At 50.9% G+C, this 21556-nt stretch overlaps 6 protein-coding genes across 6 annotated transcripts; 3 read left to right on the top strand and 3 right to left on the bottom strand.

The window, feature by feature from the left end:
• Window positions 1-751: 751 nt before the first annotated feature.
• LAJ45_06435 (uncharacterized protein) lies at window positions 752-2441 on the bottom strand (the record flags this gene model as incomplete). Its single annotated transcript, XM_046115999.1, has 2 exons — window positions 752-1112; window positions 1165-2441. 2 exons carry the CDS (start codon window positions 2439-2441, stop codon window positions 752-754), a joined length of 1638 nt encoding a protein of 545 aa, XP_045970660.1.
• A 676-nt stretch (window positions 2442-3117) lies between these two features.
• On the top strand, window positions 3118-5127 carry LAJ45_06434 (uncharacterized protein; the record flags this gene model as incomplete). The annotated part of the gene is made up of 1 exon (XM_046115998.1): window positions 3118-5127. One exon carries the CDS (start codon window positions 3118-3120, stop codon window positions 5125-5127), a length of 2010 nt encoding a protein of 669 aa, XP_045970659.1.
• Window positions 5128-6789: 1662 nt separating this feature from the next.
• Window positions 6790-8145, bottom strand: LAJ45_06433 (uncharacterized protein; the record flags this gene model as incomplete). The annotated part of the gene is made up of 4 exons (XM_046115997.1): window positions 6790-7014; window positions 7072-7746; window positions 7810-7937; window positions 8025-8145. The coding sequence occupies 4 exons, from the start codon at window positions 8143-8145 to the stop codon at window positions 6790-6792; spliced, it is 1149 nt and encodes a 382-aa protein (XP_045970658.1).
• Window positions 8146-8459: 314 nt separating this feature from the next.
• Window positions 8460-11438, top strand: LAJ45_06432 (uncharacterized protein; the record flags this gene model as incomplete). Its single annotated transcript, XM_046115996.1, has 3 exons — window positions 8460-8648; window positions 8718-8887; window positions 9023-11438. The coding sequence occupies 3 exons, from the start codon at window positions 8460-8462 to the stop codon at window positions 11436-11438; spliced, it is 2775 nt and encodes a 924-aa protein (XP_045970657.1).
• A 1057-nt stretch (window positions 11439-12495) lies between these two features.
• On the bottom strand, window positions 12496-14439 carry LAJ45_06431 (uncharacterized protein; the record flags this gene model as incomplete). Its single annotated transcript, XM_046115995.1, has 1 exon — window positions 12496-14439. One exon carries the CDS (start codon window positions 14437-14439, stop codon window positions 12496-12498), a length of 1944 nt encoding a protein of 647 aa, XP_045970656.1.
• A 4605-nt stretch (window positions 14440-19044) lies between these two features.
• On the top strand, window positions 19045-20355 carry LAJ45_06430 (uncharacterized protein; the record flags this gene model as incomplete). The annotated part of the gene is made up of 3 exons (XM_046115994.1): window positions 19045-19483; window positions 19541-20052; window positions 20107-20355. 3 exons carry the CDS (start codon window positions 19045-19047, stop codon window positions 20353-20355), a joined length of 1200 nt encoding a protein of 399 aa, XP_045970655.1.
• Between the last annotated feature and the right edge of the window lie 1201 nt (window positions 20356-21556).

Genomic DNA, 21556 nt, shown 5'->3' with positions numbered 1-21556 from the left:
CAGCCACATACATACATACATACATACAGCGAAAGCTTGCTATAACGGTACATACCTTCTATAAGGGTAATCCCCCCTATAACGATAGCACCTCTAGATCTCGGTCCCTTTTGCCTGGCTTGAAATTTCAGCACCAGCACATCTTATATAACGGTAATCTCTCTATAAATTCCGGTCCCGAGCGTACCGTTATAGCAAGCTTTCGCTACATGCATGTCACGCTATTACACCTCCCCCCCCCCCCCCCCCCCCCACAGTGCACCAAGTCCTTATTGACCTAGGCCTCAAGTACCAATGCACCAAGAGCCACGAGTGATAGACCATGACCGACCGACGCCAGGCCAGGTGGGAATGCATAGCATGGCTAAGTACTTGATAGCGTAAATACTACATAAAAGTACAGCAGCACAGATGAAACACCGCCCACCCACCATCCACCACCCTCATGCTCAGTCAGGCGAGGTGGGGTGAGGTGAGGTGAGTGCCTTTAAGGTAAGGATATGCCAACTGCACCTACACCGCAGAACAAACACAGCATCCACCCATCCACCCGCCCAAGCGGGGCAAAAAAATACAAAGAACGCCGTCACCCTACAACCCACCAACCCTGTCACAAACCGATAAAAATAATTAAAAAAAAACGAAAAAAAAATGGAGAAATTGGGATATAATTATACAGCACAACCTCCCCCCTTCCCCCCCCCCCCCCCTCCCGCTACCTGCCCCCCACCTTCCCCCCAAAACCACCACCTCAAAACCCGACCCTCCCCGCAACCCACCTCTCCGCCGCCTCCACACACTCCAACGGGATATTAAAGATCGGATGATGCGGCTTCAACCTATCGCCCACCGCGCCCTCCTCCGCGACGTCGTCGGGCCACGTCGGGATGTCCTCGACGACGGGCTCATACACGCCCTTCACGACGGACGGGATCTTCTCGCTGACGCGCCAGGTGAAGGCCGATCTGAGGGGGAGGTCCTCGTTCTCCCCCTCTTCGCCCGCGAGGGGCGCGGAGGCGGGGAGCGTCTCGGGGGAGGGGGTGTAGTAGGAGTAGTGCTGGGCACTGCTGAGGCCGAGCAGGACGTAGCAGGTGTGGTAAAAGTCCGGTGCTCTGTTTCTGTTAGGGGAAAGATGATCCCGGGGGATGTAATGTATATACTTACTTATTCGGCTTATCCCTCATCCCGCCCTTCATATTCTGGCAGCACGCAAGGATATACCTCGCGAGCCCCTCACGACTCCACAAGCTCCCCACCACGCCGCCCACCAGCTCCCCCGGCTTCTGCGGGCCATTACACGCCGCCTCGACCAGCGGCCAGCACCCGCCCACCCACGTGCTATAGCACCCATCCACCAGCTTATTCGTCCTCCCGGACAGCCCCCCCTCGGGCGCATACTGCCGCGCGCTCAGCCACGCAATCAGCCGGCCCATGTCCAGCGAGGAGGTCATGACCTCGCGCGGCTCACCGAGCATGCACAGCGCGGCCAGCGCACAGAAGGCGTATCCGCCGTGGGCCTCGTTTCCGTCGGGCGTGGCGCCGAAGCCGCCCTCGAACGTCTGGCAGCGCGAGAGGTAGCCGCGGGTCCCGCGCACGAGGCCGTTGGAGGTGGGCAGGCCGAGGAGCGTGATGATGACGAGGGCGCAGTAGCAGCCGCGCACGTCGGACTCGCCGTTGATGGCGACGCGGAAGCCGCCGGTTTCGGGGACCTTGACGCTGTGGAGGTATTTCAGCATTGCGCGGCGGTCGATGAGGTCCAGCGGGGTTTCCTCTGCTTCCTTGTCCTCTTCCTCCTCCCTGTCGTTGTCGTTGGGGGTGGTGGCGGCAGTGGGGCGCGGAGAGACAAGGCACAGCGCGAGAACGGCGGCGTACGTGGCCGTGATATGGCTCATCTGGCCATTCCCGCCGCCGAAGCCGCCCTCCGCGTTCTGCAGCGGGCGCAGCGTGTCCATGACGCGGGCGCGGTACTTTGCCAGGTCGACGCCGAGCGACGCAAGCCCCGAGAGACACCAGTAGACCAGCCAGGCGCGCGAGGCGTCGTAGGCGACCATGTAGTCCGGCAGCTTACTCGTGAGCCCGCTCTCGAGGAACGCGATGTGGTTCTCGCGGTCCAGGATCGGGAACGGGTCCTCGGGGTAGCCGAGGTAGCGGATGCACGAGTTGACGGTCGCATCCTGGTCCACCGACGAGCGGGTCGTGAGGGCGTCGCGCAGCAGCGGCAGGGTCGTGAACAGCGCTGGCGCGGGCGGCGCGGGGGGGATGTAGGGGTTGGAGGGGTTGTAGGGGTAGTAGCTCTCTGCGGCGGCGGGGGATGATGCTGGCTCTGAGGTGTCGGAGGAGGAGAGTTCCTGCACGCGGAGGTTGTCGAGGATGGTGTTGAGGTTCTCCACGGGGGTGGGGGGGTTGGTGGAGGAGGAGGGGGAGGAGGAGGAGGAGGCCATGGTGGTTGTGGAGGGGGTGGTTCGTCTTCTTGTGGTTGATGTTGAGGAGCGTGGGAAGAGGACCTTTTTTGGGCGACGGCGGATGTGAGGCGGGGGCATCAATTGAGTATCGGTGTCCTGGGCTGGCTTATGTAGATGTTTGTTGGTGGTGGTGGTGGTGGTGTTTTTTTCTCTTTCTTTGTGTTGGTGTGTGGGTTGAGATTGTGGTTGAGGTGGCGGGGTAGCGGGCGTGGGGTTAGGGTTGTGGGGTGAGGCGAGGTGAGGTCACAGCGTTACACGGGAGGAGTGAGTGAGAGGTGGTGATTGGGTGAAGGGTGGTGATTGGAGAGGGCGGGGTGAGGGGAGGGTGAGGGGAGGGTGAGGGGAGGGGCGATGGATGATGCTGCTGTGCTGGGGTTTGCGTTGAGGAGAGTGGATATAGTTCACACTGATGGGCGTAGGAAGGTCGAGTGCCTGTTGGTGCCTGTTCTTATCTCGACCATACCAAGTAGAGGCACTTGACTCTGCTGACCACACTAGCCCGAATTAACCATGTCGAAGTTGTAAGGGCTCGTAATCTGTTCTCAACTTGACGGTATGGAGTACTGGGTGCTGGTATGGCTGCATACACGTATCTCACACGCCGTTATCTGCCGCTGATATCATATTGTATGGCCGTTGTGCCCGTATTGCAACTATGTGCGCGTGCTCCCTCGGGCAGAGAGCTCACCATCGCAAGTATCCCCGCGGTAACCTCCATCCTCTTGACCTCTCAACAGTCATCACCACACATCACATCTGGTCAGCCCTCCCATCTCGAGCACAACACTGGTTCACCAAAGATCACTCGCCCGCCAAGATGGCAATGGATTCTTTCGAACGCCTCATGACGTTTAGTCCCTACAATCCCCGCACCACGGCCAGAGCCGCACACCGTCTCCCCCGTCTCTTGATTCTTCGTTTTGCAGACAGCAGGACACTCCTCACGCTGCGGCTCGTCTCTCGTATCTTTCGTGCATGGACTAAGACTCAGGAGTACCGCTTCTTCCGCGAGATTAATTTTAGGATTCGCCTTACCGACGACTATCGTCTCTTTGCGCCCGGGAGGCTCGCCGCGCTTGGACGGCTAGGCAAAAGTATCACTAACCGGTTGATAATCACATTCATCATCCCATGTAGGCTGGGGCAGAAAATCGTGTTTAGGGACAGGAAGACCGGGGAGATTCGCGCAGGAGGATACACATCAGCGCAAGATGGCACTCCAATGCTACCAGGAGTGTTCAAACATTTCGAAAGCGGTCTCTTCAGGAGGATCTTGGAGAGCATGCCTAACCTGACGTGCCTGTGGATCCGGGACCAGGGAATCTCCGCTAAAGACTCGGATCCCGAGGACAACTGGGGTCTCACGCTGGTGTGTCAGGCGCTCATCTTCCTGCGGGCACAGATTGAAGAGGCGCATACGAACCGCATTCAGCGGCGTATCAAGCTTGAAGAGGACCTGCTCATTCATGATACCATTATAAATCGCCCCTATGCGGAGATTGTCAAGTTTCCGCAGGCTCATTTGGAGGAGATTGCATTCCTCGCGCATGCTCTCAAACTTGAAGAGTTCTCACAATTGTTTAGGGATGTTTCGATTGCTGCGGAACAACGAGTATGCCGGCCACAGCTCCAGAAGTGGCTCATGTCCCTCCCACGTGTATTGCCTGAATTTCAGAGGCAACTTTCTGCATTAACTAGATCCACCAAGGAGCAATTAATATCATGTCTGGAGATCTCTGAATCTATCCTCAAGGAGGACATCATCCGTCTTTCCACAGGCGTAGCGAATATCGACCCCTTCACGCCCGCATGGCAGAGGTCAATAGACCAAATTAACAAGCTAAAAAGGCAGGAGCCACGCAGGAAGATCTTAAAAAGACTCGAGTTTCTCATAGATCTCGCCGAGTCACCCTCAAAGCGGGAACAGATCCTAAGCCACCTTGACGTCCCACTTCCAGAAGGCCCCCCACCACCACCAGTCGACCTCGACGAGCTCCGCCGCCTCTCAGAGCCCCCATGCCTCTTCTCCTTCCAGCTAGACCTCTCCACCCCACTCGCACTCTGGTACATCCGCTCCACCCCCCGCCGCGACGGCAGCATCGGAAACTGGAGCTCCACAATCACCAACCTGCACATCATGCTCCCCTCCCCCACACCCGGCTCGACGCGGGCGCAGCGCGGCTTCGTAAAACGCTCCTACCACACCCTCATCGCCGAGTTCGCCCCGTGGCTCGAAACGCTCTGCATAAAGTTCCACCCGCCCCACCCCAAGGACGCGCGCAAAAGGGCCGACGCAGACCCCTCCTTCCGCGGCCAGCGCGTGAGTCCCGAGTGCCCGCTCGTCTATTTTTGCGGTGATCTCGACTTTTGCAGCGCGGCGGGGGCGCCGGGGGATGGAGGTGGGGGTCCGTTGGGGTTTCCGAGGCTGAAGAGGCTGGGGCTGATTAATGTGACGCTGCGGTGGGAGGGGAGGGGCGGGATGAGGGAGTTCTTTGAGGCAAAGGCGAGGGGGTGTATCACGTTGCATTTGGTGGATGTGGTGTTTGGAGGTGGGGAGGCGACGGTGGGGTGGGAGGGGCTGTATCGGCTGTTTATGCTGGATAATCCGGGGCGGCCGAGTAAGTTTGGGTGGGAGTTGACGAGGAAGTTTGAGGAGACGCGTTGATGGGGTGGAGGGGTTTGATATCTAGTTGTTATGAGTTTGGGGGGGTGCTCTGTTAATTGCTGTGAAAGTGTTTTAAGCGCCTAATCTTATGGTTATCTTTTAATAGTTACTTCACTTTCTTATAGCTAGCCCCATGCTGTTAATGAGTTAAATGCTCTTCTTGTATGTAGGGCCTACTGATCCTGGAGATAATCCCCGCCCCGAGCAATGGTATAGCTAGAACACACACCCAAAGCCAATTAAAAGTATTCGAAAGCCCTTGTCGCATCCACCGCATGTACAAAGCCCGGCAAAGCAACCCATCCACTCCAGCAGAAAGAAACACACGAGTGATACCCCATGATCAGACACATCATAGCTTATCACTCGCTCGCTATATAACTGTCCTGGACGGGTATAAACAACATGCAGGCCTCATTCAAAGGCCCCTGAAACAGCGCCTAGAGATTTAATGCGATCGAGAATCCATCGGAGACTTGACGTAGCTCGGATCAATGAGAGCTGCTAGCGTTATCTATATCCAGGTTGAGGTATTGATTCAGTATACTCGCGCTTGCCTATAGCTATGGGCGTGGGTGTTGTTGCGTGGAAACGATACTTGGCACGACGCCGGGGTGCTGCAGACGGAGGGTGATAAGTGGGCGCTACATGTAGCATGAGCACCCCTTGGCACATTCTCAGGGCCGGACACTTGGTACTCTAGGTGGAGGACTTGGCTCGGTCTAGCAGATATATTTTCTTGCAAATCCTGGATTCAATGTATTATCCCTAGCCCTAGACTATTTGTGGCGAAAGTCACGTCTGTTGCCCCCCTACTCTGGGTTCTTTCTGATTCTACTTCTTTTGGCAGCGTTGCGGCCCCGCTAATAGCTAGCCTGTTGAATATCCCCTCGTGAGCAGGGGGGGGGGTCTTAAGCGGTCGGTCCAAATCGAAATCGTGGCCGAACCAGATATGGTAGTTATGCTCTGATAAACTCAGCTCCTGTTTATGAGTTTCTCCCCACATGCTAAACAGCCCCACCTGTTCCACTAGAGACAGGGAGGAGAATGAATAGCAATTGCGCTCAACTGAGCACACGATTTCGATTTGGACTGACCGCCGAAGGGGATAAAAAGCACCAAGTTACTTACGCTACACACACGCGCCCCCACTAGAAGCTCATGTGCTAGTATACTTCAACGGGCAGGTAGAGCGGATATCATATCATATAGAAAAAACTGCTGCCTTCAATCTCGGCGCTTGCGTCATGAGCTATCACTCGCTTGGATATGTGGACGCTTGGGTTCGCTTTACCCAAAGCAGACAAAACAAACAAAACAAAACAAAATCGAAATCAAAACGCATGATTACACGATCCCTGATCATGTTCATATTCAGCGGAGAGATAATTTCTTGCCAAAAGATTGAGAGGGAGGGGGGAGAGTGAAATACAAAAAAAAAAAAAAAAAAAAAAGAAAACGGTTGGAAAAGGAAAGAAAAAGAAAAAAAAAAGAAAACAAGTAATCACTCCAAGTTACACCCCAAGAAGAAGAGAAAGTCACACAAATCCAGTATCAAAGAAGGGAATCTCGAGAGAACAAACCTCGCGCGAAAGTAAGGAGAAAAAACAAAAACACAGAAATAAAAACCCAAACCAGTACACCAATGCCCCCCCAGTAACCCTAAATAACAACCCTGATCGCCTGCGCCAAACTGCTCTCTTTCGGACAATACGGACACTTTATTGTCACAGCGCTACCCTTCGCCAACCTCTGCAAGCTCTCCTGCGCAATGACGTGGCCACACGGTAGCATCATGGGAGGGTTTGACTCTGTTGTCTGGTCCTTTGATACTGGACACACAAAAATGCTATGGAATTGGTAGCCGGGGGGCAGTGCAATTTCGGCCTATCTTTGTCAGTAATGCGGGGAGCATACAGCGGGAGGGAAGAATAGGAGACGTACAGGAAGCTCATTAACCGTACTCCACCCCGTCTTCTTATCCTTCATAATCGCCGCCATCTTCATTAACGTTGGAAGCGCAATCGCTCCAGCCGTCGCCGCAATATACAAGGGACTCTCCGCGCTTAAGCCCAGCAGGCTGCAAAACTCCTTCGTAAATGCATTTGCTACATCATTAAAGCACTTCTCCGGGTCTGCAAACAGGGGCGCATACGGACTGCTTTTCAGTCTCGTCTGGAACGCGAACGCGCCCAGGAGCTTCTCGATCTCATCTAGGTGCTTTTCCTGAAACTGCTTAAGCTCCTTTCGCGCATAGTGAAACGCCCGCATTTGCCCGTCTTGCTCCAAGAAGAGCCATACGAACTGCAAGCGACAGAGATCAAACTCAAGGTTGCTGCCGCGGTGGTCTAGTTCCGTAGATTTGGAGCGCGCCCAGGCGATGGCGGGGCCGAGATTGCGGTGGATGCGCATGGCATTGAGGATTTCGTACATTTCGACAAACTCGGTGGTGAGGTGCGGGGGGATGTCGATTGGGCCAGCTTCCTCACGGAATGTTGAAGCCGCGGCGAATTGGCCCTCGCGGATTAGGTGCATGGCGATGGCGCGCTTGATGAGGTCGGACTGGGAGGAGAGTGCGTCATAGTCGTTGGTGGAGTAGGTAGTAGTTGCTTTGAAGGTCTGTGGGGGGGTTAACAAGTATCTACAGAAGGGAGGGGGGGGGGGGGAGAATAAAGAAGTAACCTTGTCGAGAGCACGGCCGTAGCGGCTGAGGCCAGAATAGATCTCCTTCTCGTCATCTTTGATCTTTTCAAGAGCTGCGGGGACAGTTTGCTGGAGCTTCGCAATGCTCACTCTTGCAGAGGATGGGTCTAGGAGCATCAGTATGGAGCTTATTATTGTTTTTCCGGCGATTGTTCAAAAAACTAAAGTAGCCGAAAGAAAGTTAAAAGCCCTACCATTAGCTATAGCTTGTCTAGCGTTCTGGAGGAGCTGGATGCACTTGTCGACATCTGAAATGCTCTTTGAGAGGTTGGATTTCTTGCGGAGCCTCTCATACTCCTTCTCTATGGATTCCATCTTGTAAGATTATTGTAAGAGTATTTATAAGTCCACTGACGACTGACGAGTTATATGGACAGTTGTGAAGTGGGGGCGGGAGAGGTTGGAAGCATTGCAGTGCGTCAATCGTATGTCGTTATCGCGATACAAGATGCCGGGTAACCCAATGCAACAGGGGAGCTCGCAGTCAGGGAAATACGACGGTGAGTCCTCCTCGCCTGGGAGGTGGACAGTCACAGACAGCCCTTTAATATTTACTAAACAGTCCAACAGATTATATATAACTACACGCCTCGAAGCCCTCCGATCATCACTCATACGATTGTCTGCCAATGCTCAAACGAAATTTCTTGGACGAGCCTGCCCCGGCGAACTACGTCGCTGGTCTTGGGCGTGGTGCTACAGGGTTCACAACACGGTCTGATATCGGTCCAGCGCGTGAAGGTCCCTCAGAAGAGGCCATCAAGGCTGCCCTTGCCAGGAGAGCAGAGGCCCTAGGACAGCCTGCTCCTACAGCTTATGTTAGTTATTCCCTCTGCTCCCCCCTAGCTACTCACCATCAGCTGGTTAACAATACCGCGATACTACAGGGTGCAGATAAAAAGAAAGACGACGATGATGACGACGATGACCGGTATCAAGACCCCGAGAACGAAGTTGGACTGTTTGCCGGCGGGGCCTATGATGAGGACGATGATGAGGCAGATAGGATATACCAAGCTGTAGACGAAAAGATGGAAAGGCGGCGAAAAACACGAAGGTATATAACCCCCCCGTCTTCTTATTCCTTGAAACTATGCCCATCATATTCTCTTCTTTCTTTATTTCTAGGACACATGGTTTATCGTCATGGTTTATATGAGATAGTTTTGCCGACCTCTCCGTCATCATATAGGGAAGCCCGCGAAAAGGCCGAGCGTGAGGAATACGAACGCAAGAACCCGAAGATCCAACACCAATTTGCGGACCTAAAACGAGGACTCGAAACACTCACAGATGACGACTGGGCGAACCTCCCCGAAGTCGGAGATCTAACAGGAAGAAACCGACGAGCACGACAAGCGATGCGCCAGAAGTTCTACCCAACCCCCGACTCGGTTCTCGCCAACGCCGCCGGAAGCGGACAATTTGAGACTTCAGTCCAGGATGATGGTAGTGCGAACGCTTCTTCCGACACTGCCGACGGCACGATGACGAACTTCATCGACATTGGTCGCGCAAAGACAAAGGTCCTTGAAGCCCGTCTTGATCGCTCCGGAGGCGACTCTGCAACCGGCGCGACAAACATTGACCCCAAGGGCTACCTGACATCCCTCAATCGCAGCACTACTCAGACCGCCGAACAGGTCGGTGACATCAAGCGAGTTCGCGAGCTCCTCCAATCCGTCATCAAGACCAACCCTAAGCATGGCCCCGGTTGGATCGCTGCAGCCCGTCTAGAGGAGGTCGCTGGAAAGATTGTCCAAGCCCGTAATCTCATCGCCAGAGGCTGTGAACATTGTCCCAAGAATGAAGACGTATGGCTAGAATCAATGCGACTAAATGACGCGCCGAATGCCAAGGTAATCGTCGCCGAAGCAGTCCGCCATAACCCAAAATCTGTCAAACTATGGGTCGAAGCAATGGAGCTTGAAGTAGATCTCCGTGCCAAAAAACGAGTAGTCCGTAAAGCCCTCGACATCATCCCACAGTCTGTAGTTCTCTGGAAAGAGGCCGTTAAACTAGAGGAGGACCCCAACGACGCCAAGATTCTTCTCGCCCGAGCTGTTGAGCTTGTCCCCCTATCTGTCGAGCTCTGGCTAGCCCTCGCCCGTCTCGAGACTTTTGAGAATGCGCAAGCTGTACTTAACAAAGCCCGTAAAGCCATCCCGACATCCCACGAGATTTGGCTTGCCGCAGCACGTCTTCAAGAGCAACAAGGTAATGCCGCAAAGATTAATGTCATGAAGCGTGCCGTGCAAGCCCTCGCCCGTGCAGAAGCGATGCCCTCCCGCGAGGACTGGATTAAGGAGGCAGAACGTTGTGAGGAAGAAGGCGCCGTCGAAACTTGCCAGGCCATTATCCGGGAAACGCTCGGGTGGCAACTTGAGGAAGACGACGACCGCAAAAAGATCTGGATGGACGACGCCGACGCTTCCATCTCACGCGGAAAGTACGAAACTGCCCGCGCAATCTACGCATATGCTCTCCGCGTCTTCTACACCAAAAAATCAATCTGGCGGTCTGCTGCCGATCTTGAGAAGAACCACGGCACAAAAGAAGCGCTCTGGGGCCTCCTCGAGAAGGCCGTCGAAGCCTGTCCTAAGAGTGAGGTTCTCTGGATGATGCTAGCGAAGGAAAAATGGCAATCTGGTGATATCGACGGCGCACGTATCGTGCTCGGAAAAGCCTTCAAGCAGAACCCCAACAACGAAGACATTTGGCTTGCTGCAGTCAAACTCGAAGCGGAGAACGAGCAGAATGCCGCTGCACGTGACCTCCTTGCCACGGCCCGCCGTGAGGCCGGTACAGACCGAGTCTGGATCAAATCAGTAGCATTCGAGCGGCAACAAGGCGACACGGACGCCGCCCTCTCCCTAGTAGGCGAAGCCCTCCAATTATACCCCAAGGCGGACAAACTCTGGATGATGAAGGGCCAAATCTACGAATACGAGCTCAACAAGATCCCCCCTGCGCGCGAGGCCTACAACGCCGGTACAAAGGCATGTCCAAAGTCAATACCACTATGGCTGCTTCTCTCCCGCCTCGAGGAAAAAGCGGGAGTGCTGGTCCGCGCTAGATCTGTCCTCGACAGGGCACGCCTCGCGGTACCCAAGTGTCCCGAGCTCTGGTGCGAGTCTGTCCGTGTCGAGCGCCGCGCCGGAAACATCACACAGGCCAAGAAGCTCATGTCGCAAGCGCTGCAAGAATGCGCACACTCCGGACTCCTCTGGGCTGAGTCCATCTGGCACCTCGAGGCACGTACACACAGGCGGCCGCGTCTCGTCGAGGCCATCGAGAAGGTGGGGAATGACGCAACACTGTATGTAGCTGTAGCACGTAATTTCTGGGCGGAGCGGAAGCTCTCAAAGGCGGGTAGTTGGTTTGAGAAGGCGATTCTGGTTGACCCCGATAGAGGTGATACCTGGGCGTGGTACTGGAAGTTCCTCAGCATGCATGGCGAGGATGACAAGAAGGGCGATGTGTTAGCGAAGCTGAGTATCACCGAACCAAGGCATGGTGAGGTGTGGCAGAAGGTGGCGAAAGACCCGAGGAGGAGATGGAGGAACTCGGAGGAGATCTTAGAGGCAGTGGTGAAGGAGTTGGAGTAGGTGGCGGGGGGCGGGGGCTTTGTACGATAGTTAGCTAGCGTGGCGAGGATATCGAGTGATATTCTATGTTTCAAATTGAGATGTGCGTTTTTTATTTCCCTCAGACTACGTTCTGTAGGCTGTTGATTGTTTAAAAGCTGTGTGTATGATATCTGCTGTAATATAGAAGGACAATGTAAAGATCTTGCTCTTCAACGGTTCAACCCAAGATCAAGGAGGTAAATATCCGCCCTACGTAACGTTTACTATCATGGCCATCAGTCACTGTGGTGTTTGGGCTTTTAATCCTAAGGCCTACCACTTGTGCATACAGGGCAGGCCTGCGCCTAGTATTCCCCCCCATTGTTCCAACGCTACATCAGCACTCTCCATGATCTCAACTTTCATGCACAGTGCTCGTCCAGCCACATGGGGCTAGAAATTTTCGTGGAACCAGCTTTCCTTTCTATAACTGCTTGGGCCCCCTTTCTTCCCCGGCCTTCTCGAAGCCCAATAGTGGACCAAGGGGTGAAGTGTTTTCACTGGCTATTTCAGCGCAATACTACCCCCCCACGCCGTGATCTCTGAGATTACCAAATACGAGTACTTTCTTGATCGAGTGATAAATCATGATTACGACCTCCACTATATTTGCACTCCTAGTAAAATAAATAGCAATGTAAAACCTGATAATTTGAATCCATCACCGCCAATCTAGCTAACTAAAAAACTAACCCATCGCCGATCTCAACGACAAGCTCACGGACACCACCTACTAACAAACAGGAACTCGAGTGATACACCATGATCACCTCATAGAAATATGGTCCTCCACACGGGATAGTGATAACACTGATTTAAGATAAGATAAAAGAGAGGGGGGTATTAATGTAAATAAATGAATAAAGAGAACAGTAAAAAATAAGAAACCAAGAGGGGGGAAAGAAATCAACTCCACACACAAAAAACAAAAACAATAACACCCAAAATCAACTTTTCCCTCCGTTTTCCACCTACCAGCCATGGCCCCCCCAAAACTCCAGGTTTTCCAAATGATATTTAGCCTATTAATCTTTCTCTACTTTCTATTTTCCTCTTCATCTCCCGTCTCTCCAGACTCCTTCGAAAACATTGCACTCCATGCTCCAGCTCCAGTCAACACAGCCATCACCCACCACACCCCGCCACCACACAGCGCATAGACACAGGCACCAAACACTGGACCGGCTACCCTTGCCACAGAAACCCCACGAGCACATAAGAGTGCCTCACTAACCTCTACGTTTCTTGCCAACATGACTCCAGCAGCCTGAAGCCCTAGTGCCACCACAGCTCCACTGGCGGACAGGTACGGTAGTACCGGCATGAGGAGGTACGCAAGCGGGACAAGACAGAACGTATAGTGGGGACTAAGGCGCGGGTACTGAAGTATCTGAGTGGCGAATGCGATGAGGCCCATGTATGCTATTGCAAGGCCAACAGTGGAGGCGGGAAGGTCAAGGCCTATTGGGCGCGGGGTGGAGAGGAACACGACGAGCAGGAGAGGGAAGGCTGAGGTGTGGAGTGTCAAGGCAATGAGGGTAAGAGTAGCGTGGAAAGGTGGTGAAGTGGTAGGTTTTGTAAATGACGAAGAGGAGGCGGAAGATGAGGGGAGGGCGGACTCTTCGTCGTCCGGGATGGGGGTGGTGAGGGTTGTGTAGTCGCTCTTGAGATCGTCATTGGACGTTGCAAGGTGCTTTCCTTTACCTTTGAAGCTCCCGTACACCTTTCTGATCCGTCTCTGGACCGTTCTTCTAACCTCAATGCCCCAGTCCTTTCTCGAATTCCTCTTCTTTTGTGTTTCCTTGAGGAACAGAAACACTAGGATCCAACTAACTACTAAAATCCCAGCACTAATCATGTTCGGTAGGGCAAACTTCCACCTCGTTGCCCATCCAATGCCACCCCAAACACCTGGCCACGTCCCCGCCGGATCCGCAAACAGTCCGCCCATAAGTGCTCCAGCAACGATCCCCACATTTTGGGACATTGGAAACATCAATAATGCGCGGCTCTGATACCTGTCCTCGTCAAAAGTCTCCGTAACCATAGTCCTCAGCACACCCACATTACCACTCAGTGCGCCTGCGAGAATGCTCCAGAATACCGCTGCCCCCATACTCTCACTAAAGCCGAACCCGAGAGTTGATATCGTGATCCCGGCGAGGCCGAAGAGGACACATGGCTTGCGGCCGATACGATCTGACATGCGGTTCCAGAAGGTACTAGCAGGGACCTGGAAAAGCAAGAAATTTGAGGCGAGCATACCAGCCTGCGCCGCGATCATTCCCGGGGTGGGAGGGAGACGGTCCGGCGTGTAAATAGAGGAGAGGTAGTAGTAGAGATATGAGATTACAGAACTCTGTACTAATTGTTCTGAGAGTTGACAGAGTGCCAATATTAGGAGCTGCGACCTATGCGGCAGAGACAGCCAGGGAATTTGATTATCGGAGGGATGCATCATATTGTTGCTATCAAGAAAGATGCTGTCGTTCCCCTCGTCGCCTCCAGTGCTGCTACCTGGAGTATCATTGCAGTAGGTGCTGCTACTGCTGAAGGTATTGTAATTAGGACCAAACGTCCCATAGCTACCACCGTCGTCCTCTTCTCCATCAGAGCTCTCGTCGTCGCTACTAGACGTTGTGCTCCATGCCGGCGACACAGGCGCCGTATACTCGGGTAACAAGCGTCGATTCGTCCATGGGAGCGATAGATTCCTCCGCGCAGCGGTGGTACTTGTGGTAATGACGCTCCCGCTCTCGCTGTTACTGTCGCTCGCTACCGCGCTCAGTGGGCTTGCATTCACTGGCCTCGAATCCGAGGTAGTATTCGTATTGATGCGAGGTCTAGCCCGCGAGCACCATCGTAGGACTTCAATCTCCCCGCTACTGCGCCTACGCGCGAGAATCGGGATGCGCTCCTCGACGTATGTTGGCTGCGGCGGGGGCGGCGGCGGCTGGGATTCGGAACTGACCCAATACATAGGCTGCCGTTGGTGGTTGGGGGTTGTTGCTATTATATCACTATTGTTTCGATCCTGCGATAACTAACTAGCTAGCTGTGCCAGTAGAGACAGAGAGTGCGTGATGACGACGGGGTAAGAAGTGTTTAGAATGTGCGAAAGAAGAGATTTTCTTCCTGCCTGCCTGCTTGCTTGCCGAGCGGATGCCGACTTGTGGGGAAATGTGTGTGTATGTGAAGTAGGTAGTGGTGGTAGTTGTAATGGTAATGGCAATTTGCTATTAAAATTACCCAGCGGAACGAGAGTGGGGGGGGAGGGGAAAGAAGGAGGCGATACGTAGTGGTAGTGGTGCTGGTGCTGGTGCTGCTGCTGCTACTCTAGATCGAGGAGGGAGAGAGTAGTCGGTGTGTGGTTTTCCTTTTTATTGACGCCTTCTGATCAATTCTTTACCCTTCTTTTCTCTGTGTTTTTTTCTTTTCTTTTCAGGCCTCGCTGGCTAATGCTATTCGCTGGGACTCACTCCATCCTACCAGCTCATCGTTTTGGCCCTCGTGGTCCGTATTGCTGCTGTTCCCGGGGGACCACCCTGACCACTGGAACCTCAGCCTGGTACGCTCTACTTCAGGTGGGTGTTGTGGGTGCTGTTTCTTCTCTGTCGGGTGAAGTTGGAAGAATTCGAGGAGAAGCGCGGTGCCTGCAGGACGGGTGTGCCGGTTGTGGTAGGGACATGCGGCAAAGTTCTGTTTTTCTTATCGATAGATGGATATATGCTGGCGGATGCGCAGGGAAGGTCTACTTTAAATTTCTACTGGGGGTGGGTATTTGGGAACGGCTGTTTCTATTGATTATAGATGCGCAGGTGGAAGAAAGAAAGTGAAGGAAGAAGCCCTTCTTCGTCTTGTCTCAAGTGTGCACTTCTTTTATTGCGGTGATGATTACTCGACATAATTAAACCGCAGTCTTCTTAATATTATCGCCTCTGTGTCACACTGAATAGATGCAGAGATAGGCCCGCTATTCCCGGTGCCGGAAAGGTTCGGCATAGATTAGCAGCGCTTTTCGCATTTTGAGTCCTTACAGCATGCGAGAGCTCAAGATGAAGCTTAAGCTGTCTAAATTTCTTTGTGTTGTTGATGTGACAAACAAGCTCTCGAGCTAAGCATCGATTGTTTGGTTCAATAGCGCCACTTACATCATCCCTCCGCAATTGCCAGCCGCAGGCCGAGCTCTAAGTTGACGTCTCACCACTACCGCCATCTCCATTGACGTCGTGGTCATCAGCAGCAGCATGTGGGACATGGGAATTGGGGTATCCTGGGTATGTATGCAGCCGCATACATGAACCCTCTAATCTCCCAGCGGCAGAAGGCAAAAATGAAGACTGCGAGTGTGCTTGACGCTAGTACTACATCTTTAACGACTGTTACAACGAGAATTCGAGGTGCGGGCACTGATATTACTTGACAACAACGAACTGAACTCTTTGAATGTGTCTTACTTCTCTCGAAGATATCCACTGATTCAATAAATACTACTCTCTGGAAACCGGATCCATATCCCACTGGGCCGGGGATGTTGCTCTTTTGGGTAAAATAATAAGTAAACTTAAAGCTCAGCTTCTTTCCTGGATGACCACGGGGATGATCCATTAGGCAGTGTATGTAAACCTGTCGTGATATATTCACAAATCTCGGGCTTAGGCGAGAAACATCTCCAGCAGGATTCGGTGAAATCCCCGGGACTAAGACTCTACTAGTAGAGTTTTGGCGAAAGCGATGGTGAAGTGTGGTGTCCTGTGAATTACCAAGGTACTCGCTGTAGCAGTAGCTGAGATTGGTCATAGAAGATGAAGTGTAGGATCGACATCATGATCAACTGGGAAAGACCGCTGAATACTAATCAACAAAAAGTTAAAATAGAGTACCTACTCTACGAGTAGTGTGAGAAAGGCGGAGACTTTAGTTGATCTGCGATACCAAGGCATGGAGTTGAAAGCTCTGGAATACAAAGCTGATATATGTTAAGATGGAGGTTTGGCTGTGGGCGTAGAGGTTGAAGTTGAGGAGTCGATGCATGTTGTTGTTTGGGTTGCATCATGAGAAATAACTCGTTAATTGTTGGTAGTAAAATCCGGCATATCCTTAAAGTTTTAACACGCCACTAGCCTGGCTTACTGTAGAGCCCTAAACCATAAACATCCCCTATCTTTAGGATGCACAAGCAGGAATAACCTTTTCCAGAAATTCGTTACACTGGCGTCGAAGTTACCATCTCAAGGGATGAGGTGTCTTAAACTTTGAACCACCTACTCAGCGTATGTTTCAACTTTAGATCCCGCAAAACACGTGCGGCGGCTAAAGACAGTGTACTGTCTTTAAATTCACCGTACTTTCTCCCTTGCATGGTTCACCATTCTTCGGGACTACTCTACCGTTCCCCGAGAGGAGGTAAAAACGCATGTGCAGAACTGCATGCATATCAACTACAGCCGAACAGAGCGCTCTACACGGTATTATCGTCTCGGTACGTCGAGCAACCTCTAATAGATAAGAGATAACTTTGGAGGAAATGCTGACTAGCTGATGAAAGTCTCATATACACTAGAGCTTGAAACAACTATCAGGATCTACACTGATTCTCGTTGAAAATAATTCGTTGAGAGTCCGAGGACCGCTCCTTCGCTTCAATTGTGATAGAGAGTTGGGAGAATCTCAATACTTGATCCCTTGCCTTTCCACCCGTGGATCCATCTACTGGCCCCTATCCTTCGAGAACGAGGAGATGTTTTACTCTGTTGGTACGTACACTGATCCCGAGAAATCTCTTATTACCAACGCCTGGTATGAGATTATGATGTGCAGAGGCGAGGTAGTTGATCATAGCTTCATGATCCACGTACTGACATGATTCATAATAGAAACTTTAGGCCAACGATCAATTTTGAAAAATGCTATTCGCCACCCAGCCAAATAATCCCTGCAACCATCAATTTTGACCAAAATTGATGCTTGGCCTAAAGTTTCTAATAAAGAGTAGAATGGATATTTCTGGGTTCTTTGTCTGATGGACTTCTGATAACTATATTGGTCACTCGCTTGGATACCTTTTCTCTGATTTGTCCAAATTGCCGCAAACACAGACCTCTCACAACTTGCGCAAATAATGATATTCAGCATCATTAGTCAATCAGAAAGTTCCCGACTATTTGAAAACCCGGTCCTACCATGTTCCTCTCCTACCGGTACGTGGATTTATTATACCTTGAATAATATTGTAACGGAATCATTTGGGTTGATAGTCTAAGCAACCTCGCAATATACTCCCGCTGATCAGGTTATCGATAAAAGTCTCCGAAGATTGTTTAAGACTGATCAGTTGACCAGATCCTCGAAAACCAGGGCTTTTCGAATGAGCTGGTTAGAAACATAAAATATAAGAAGCTTTGAAACAACATGAGGATCATCTGAACTAGTCACTTAATTAAATATTGAGTTGGCAAGTATTCCTTTCAACTAGTACGTAACTTATGGCCCCGCGTGCCGTCTTGCACCGTCATATTTTTCAACAGCCGAATTGGAGCAAAGAATTTGGATTTGTTTCGGTTAAAGAGCACCGCCTCCCTATTCGAGGTTGTGTTCTTGTACTTCACCGAAACCTCATTCGAGGTCGCTCATTGGAAGGATCTACCGTACATATTTAGAGTACATGTACTCGTGCATAATCTACAAGAAGGACCCTTAGTGAAACTGAGTGAGATACGGTACATAAAGTACGGTACGAAGATCTTTCTGCTGTTTCGCCCTTTTTAACGAGCATAGCTCATTGGAAGTTCTTTTAGTCCATATGCAAAACATCTTGGAGCTACCTATCGGACGATCCTATGCTTGATCAGATTTCCTTTTTCAGTCGATCCTACATGTGCTTGGGCGGATTCTTAAAACGGCTGACCGTTTTGGAGCGTTTATCAAATGTGGGCGGATAAAACATTCCTGAATGTTTTATTAATTCGGGGACTTCTTATTTTTCTTTTACGCGTGTTGAAGCTCGCGATAAACTATTATTCTACATACACTTGGTGTTGCTAATTCCGCCCAGCTACCCCACACCCTTCGACCAATGATATGCTGACAGCCCAGCCGCAACAACCACCCCACTACAACTGCACGTACCACCATGGAGGGACGGACACGTCCAATTTTCTGAACTTGCTATGTAGCTAGCGTCGTTCCGTTCCGTCCTTTTTACACCGGCCGTTGATCATGAAAGTCCATTCTTTGCATGCAGCTACGTGCCGGGATGGGATGGGATAAGGCAAGGGCAGTTTGGGACCAAACTTTTTCGGTACGATATGATCTGATAGGTGATTTCGATAAACTTCCCCACTTTCCCACTCGATAGGACCAGTGAACTATTTTTCTACAGAACCCCTCCTCCATCTATCCGCGGAATCTTGGTTCTTTTTGCTTTGCACGGTATGAGTTTGAAACCCAACTAGAAAAAAGGCGTCCCCAACAAAATCGTCTTTCGTTTCGAATCATTCACTGTTCCAAACTCCCCACACTTCAAAAAGTGCCATCTATCCATACGATAAAAAACTTCATCCATACGCCCAAATAAACAGTTAATATGAACCCGCGAGTACTTCTCCGCTCTTCGCAGCATCCTTCATCAGCAACTGGAGCTCATCCATCCCAGCCAGCTCGACAAATATTCCGGTCTTCAGTATCGCAGTCATTAGTGCATCGATTACTACAAAGTGGATCTGGCGGCCGTGGAGGGACTAGTCCGAGTGTACAGTTTCAGAACTCGTTTTTATTTGCAAGTGCTGCTGGACCAAAGGCGAGACGAAAAATAAATCACCCAAGCGCACCGAAACAAAGAGCTGGAGAAAAGAACGATGTTGAATGTAGGATTAAAGATAAAGATGGGGTGGATGGTGGTAGTGGGAAGGTGGTGAAAATAGATGAAAAGAAAGAAGAGAAATCAGCATCAATATTAGTGGAAACTCCTGAAAAAGAGCAGTTGCCGCTATATCCTCAAAAGACCCTAAGTGTGGATGTCAAAGGTACTTTCACCCTCGAGTCCTTACTCACGCCCAGCTCTCTGCTAACTGTCATCTTAGGAGAACTCCTTGCCGCACCCCTCATCACGCTGAAGCTCCCCGTTCACAATAATGAATACGTTGTCCTACTCGTCAACCCCAAGAATACCTTATCGGCTCTTTCGAGACTCATCCAAGCCGAGCTACCACCCCTCGCATCCGACCCATCTAAGGCACCAAGAGTTACATTCAAAGCACCCGAATACAGTCGTATTGGTTCTGTTAGGCATAGATCTACCCGATGGGGCTCATCGATTGAGGTTGGAAATTTCGTAAAAGATGCAGTGAGGGAGAAAGAGTTTATAATAGAAATTGAAGACGCGGAGGATATAGTCATTTCTGTCCCTTCTTTTCTGGAACGCAGTCAGACCACTCGGGATCAGTTGAGAAAAACGACTAAGGAGATTGAGATTATGGGAAGGCTACGAGAGCAGTGCGATAAGGCTTTGAGAAACAGAGTGAATATGGCGATAGTTGGGATGGTGGGGTGGTTGGTGGGCGTTTATTCCCTTATGCTTAACAGTGGCTTCTTGGTGTGTTTTCCTGGTTTCAAGTGTGGTTATGGGATATTGCTAACGCCAGGACAGTGGAGTGTGGCTCCGAATGTGATATTCGCTACTCTTTGGACGACGGTAGCTTCATGGCTATATTTTGGAATGTTCGGACCGACCACAAGCGAGAACCGGCAAAGGAAGTTATATGAAAGCCGCGGATTCAATCAAGAACAATGGGCCAGGCTCGTGGATGCGGGTAGGATTCTGAGTAAAGAGGTATTAGACATTGCAGAGCAGTACGGCGAAAAATGGGACGAAAAGAGGGATTTAATCATGAGCTGATGGGAGATCGGTTATGTGATGCGTGTATGGCAGGGAGTATAGGCGCTGTGGGAGACGAAAAGAGAGGACACGACTTTATTAAAATTCTGGCTGGTAAGGATGGGGCGTACATATGTTTGCTTTGCTTTACGGTGTTTGTAGCGGTGCAAGGGCTTTCATTTGCATTTTTCGTTTGGAAATCGGATGCGTGTTGGATGAATCATTGGGCTCACGGGGTATTTCCTTGGTCTTGGGTTATTTTCGTTTGGATCTTTACGTGATATGAGGATTCCGGTCTTTGTTCATGTGATTATAAGAAAATATATGAATATGAACAATGTTCACTTCCCGGTGGCTCTATACTGTATAACTTGAAGGTCTAATTAATCTGTCATTAGTAGCAGAGGATATCATTATCGAATCAAGGGTTCTATGGGTCATTATTTCTCGGTAATAGCATTTATCATATGTCTATTTAGTTTATACATCTGTTGCACACCTTTCTTTGGTATAAATGCGGAGTCAAATCCCCCTTAGCTTTATGTAGCCAACACGATCAACTACTACAAATTCTTATATGAGCACGTAGATTAACAACCACACAAACATGTTTAATGGAAGCTTAAAAGTGATAAAGTGTACTTGGTAGCTATAGTTGTGTGTGGTTTAGAGTAATAAACTTTCTTTGTGATGTACTTGGTCCGGTCGACCTCGGGCTCATAACCTAGAGAGATACGTGAAGTAATTGATCGTATATTTAGCTTCCATTACAGACCTGTGGGGGGTGCGAATGCCGTGAATGACATATGGGAACATAAATTTGGTCAATCCGGAGCTAGCTAACGAATACTGTACTTGCTAGCTTTAAACGGGATTAGATATCATTTTCCAAAATGAATTTTGACCGGACACAGTGTCAGACCAATAGTACGGTACGAATGGGGATTTTTACCGGCCAGGCACCACTCCCGAGATCTAGATATTTATCCTAAAATTGTTAAAACCAACCCCCCGTAAAGACATCCTCATTTGAACTTAGTACTAAGTACCCAGGCGATTTATTCCTGGCTCTGGTTATTACCAAATCTCTAATCGGGTTAGACCCCAGCAGTTATCCTTGGCACCTGCGGTGGTCTTGGCGTCGTGCCAAGTAACATTGCCAGACAAAAACACACATGGGCGGGTGGTCTAATGGCTATCACTCGCCCCCCGGAACACCGTG

This window comes from Morchella importuna (assembly GCF_003444635.1).
Source record: "Morchella importuna strain M04M26 chromosome Unknown Morimp01GS019, whole genome shotgun sequence".
Classification (NCBI taxonomy): Eukaryota; Fungi; Ascomycota; class Pezizomycetes; order Pezizales; family Morchellaceae; genus Morchella; species Morchella importuna.
This window is presented reverse-complemented; position numbering and strand designations above follow the sequence as displayed.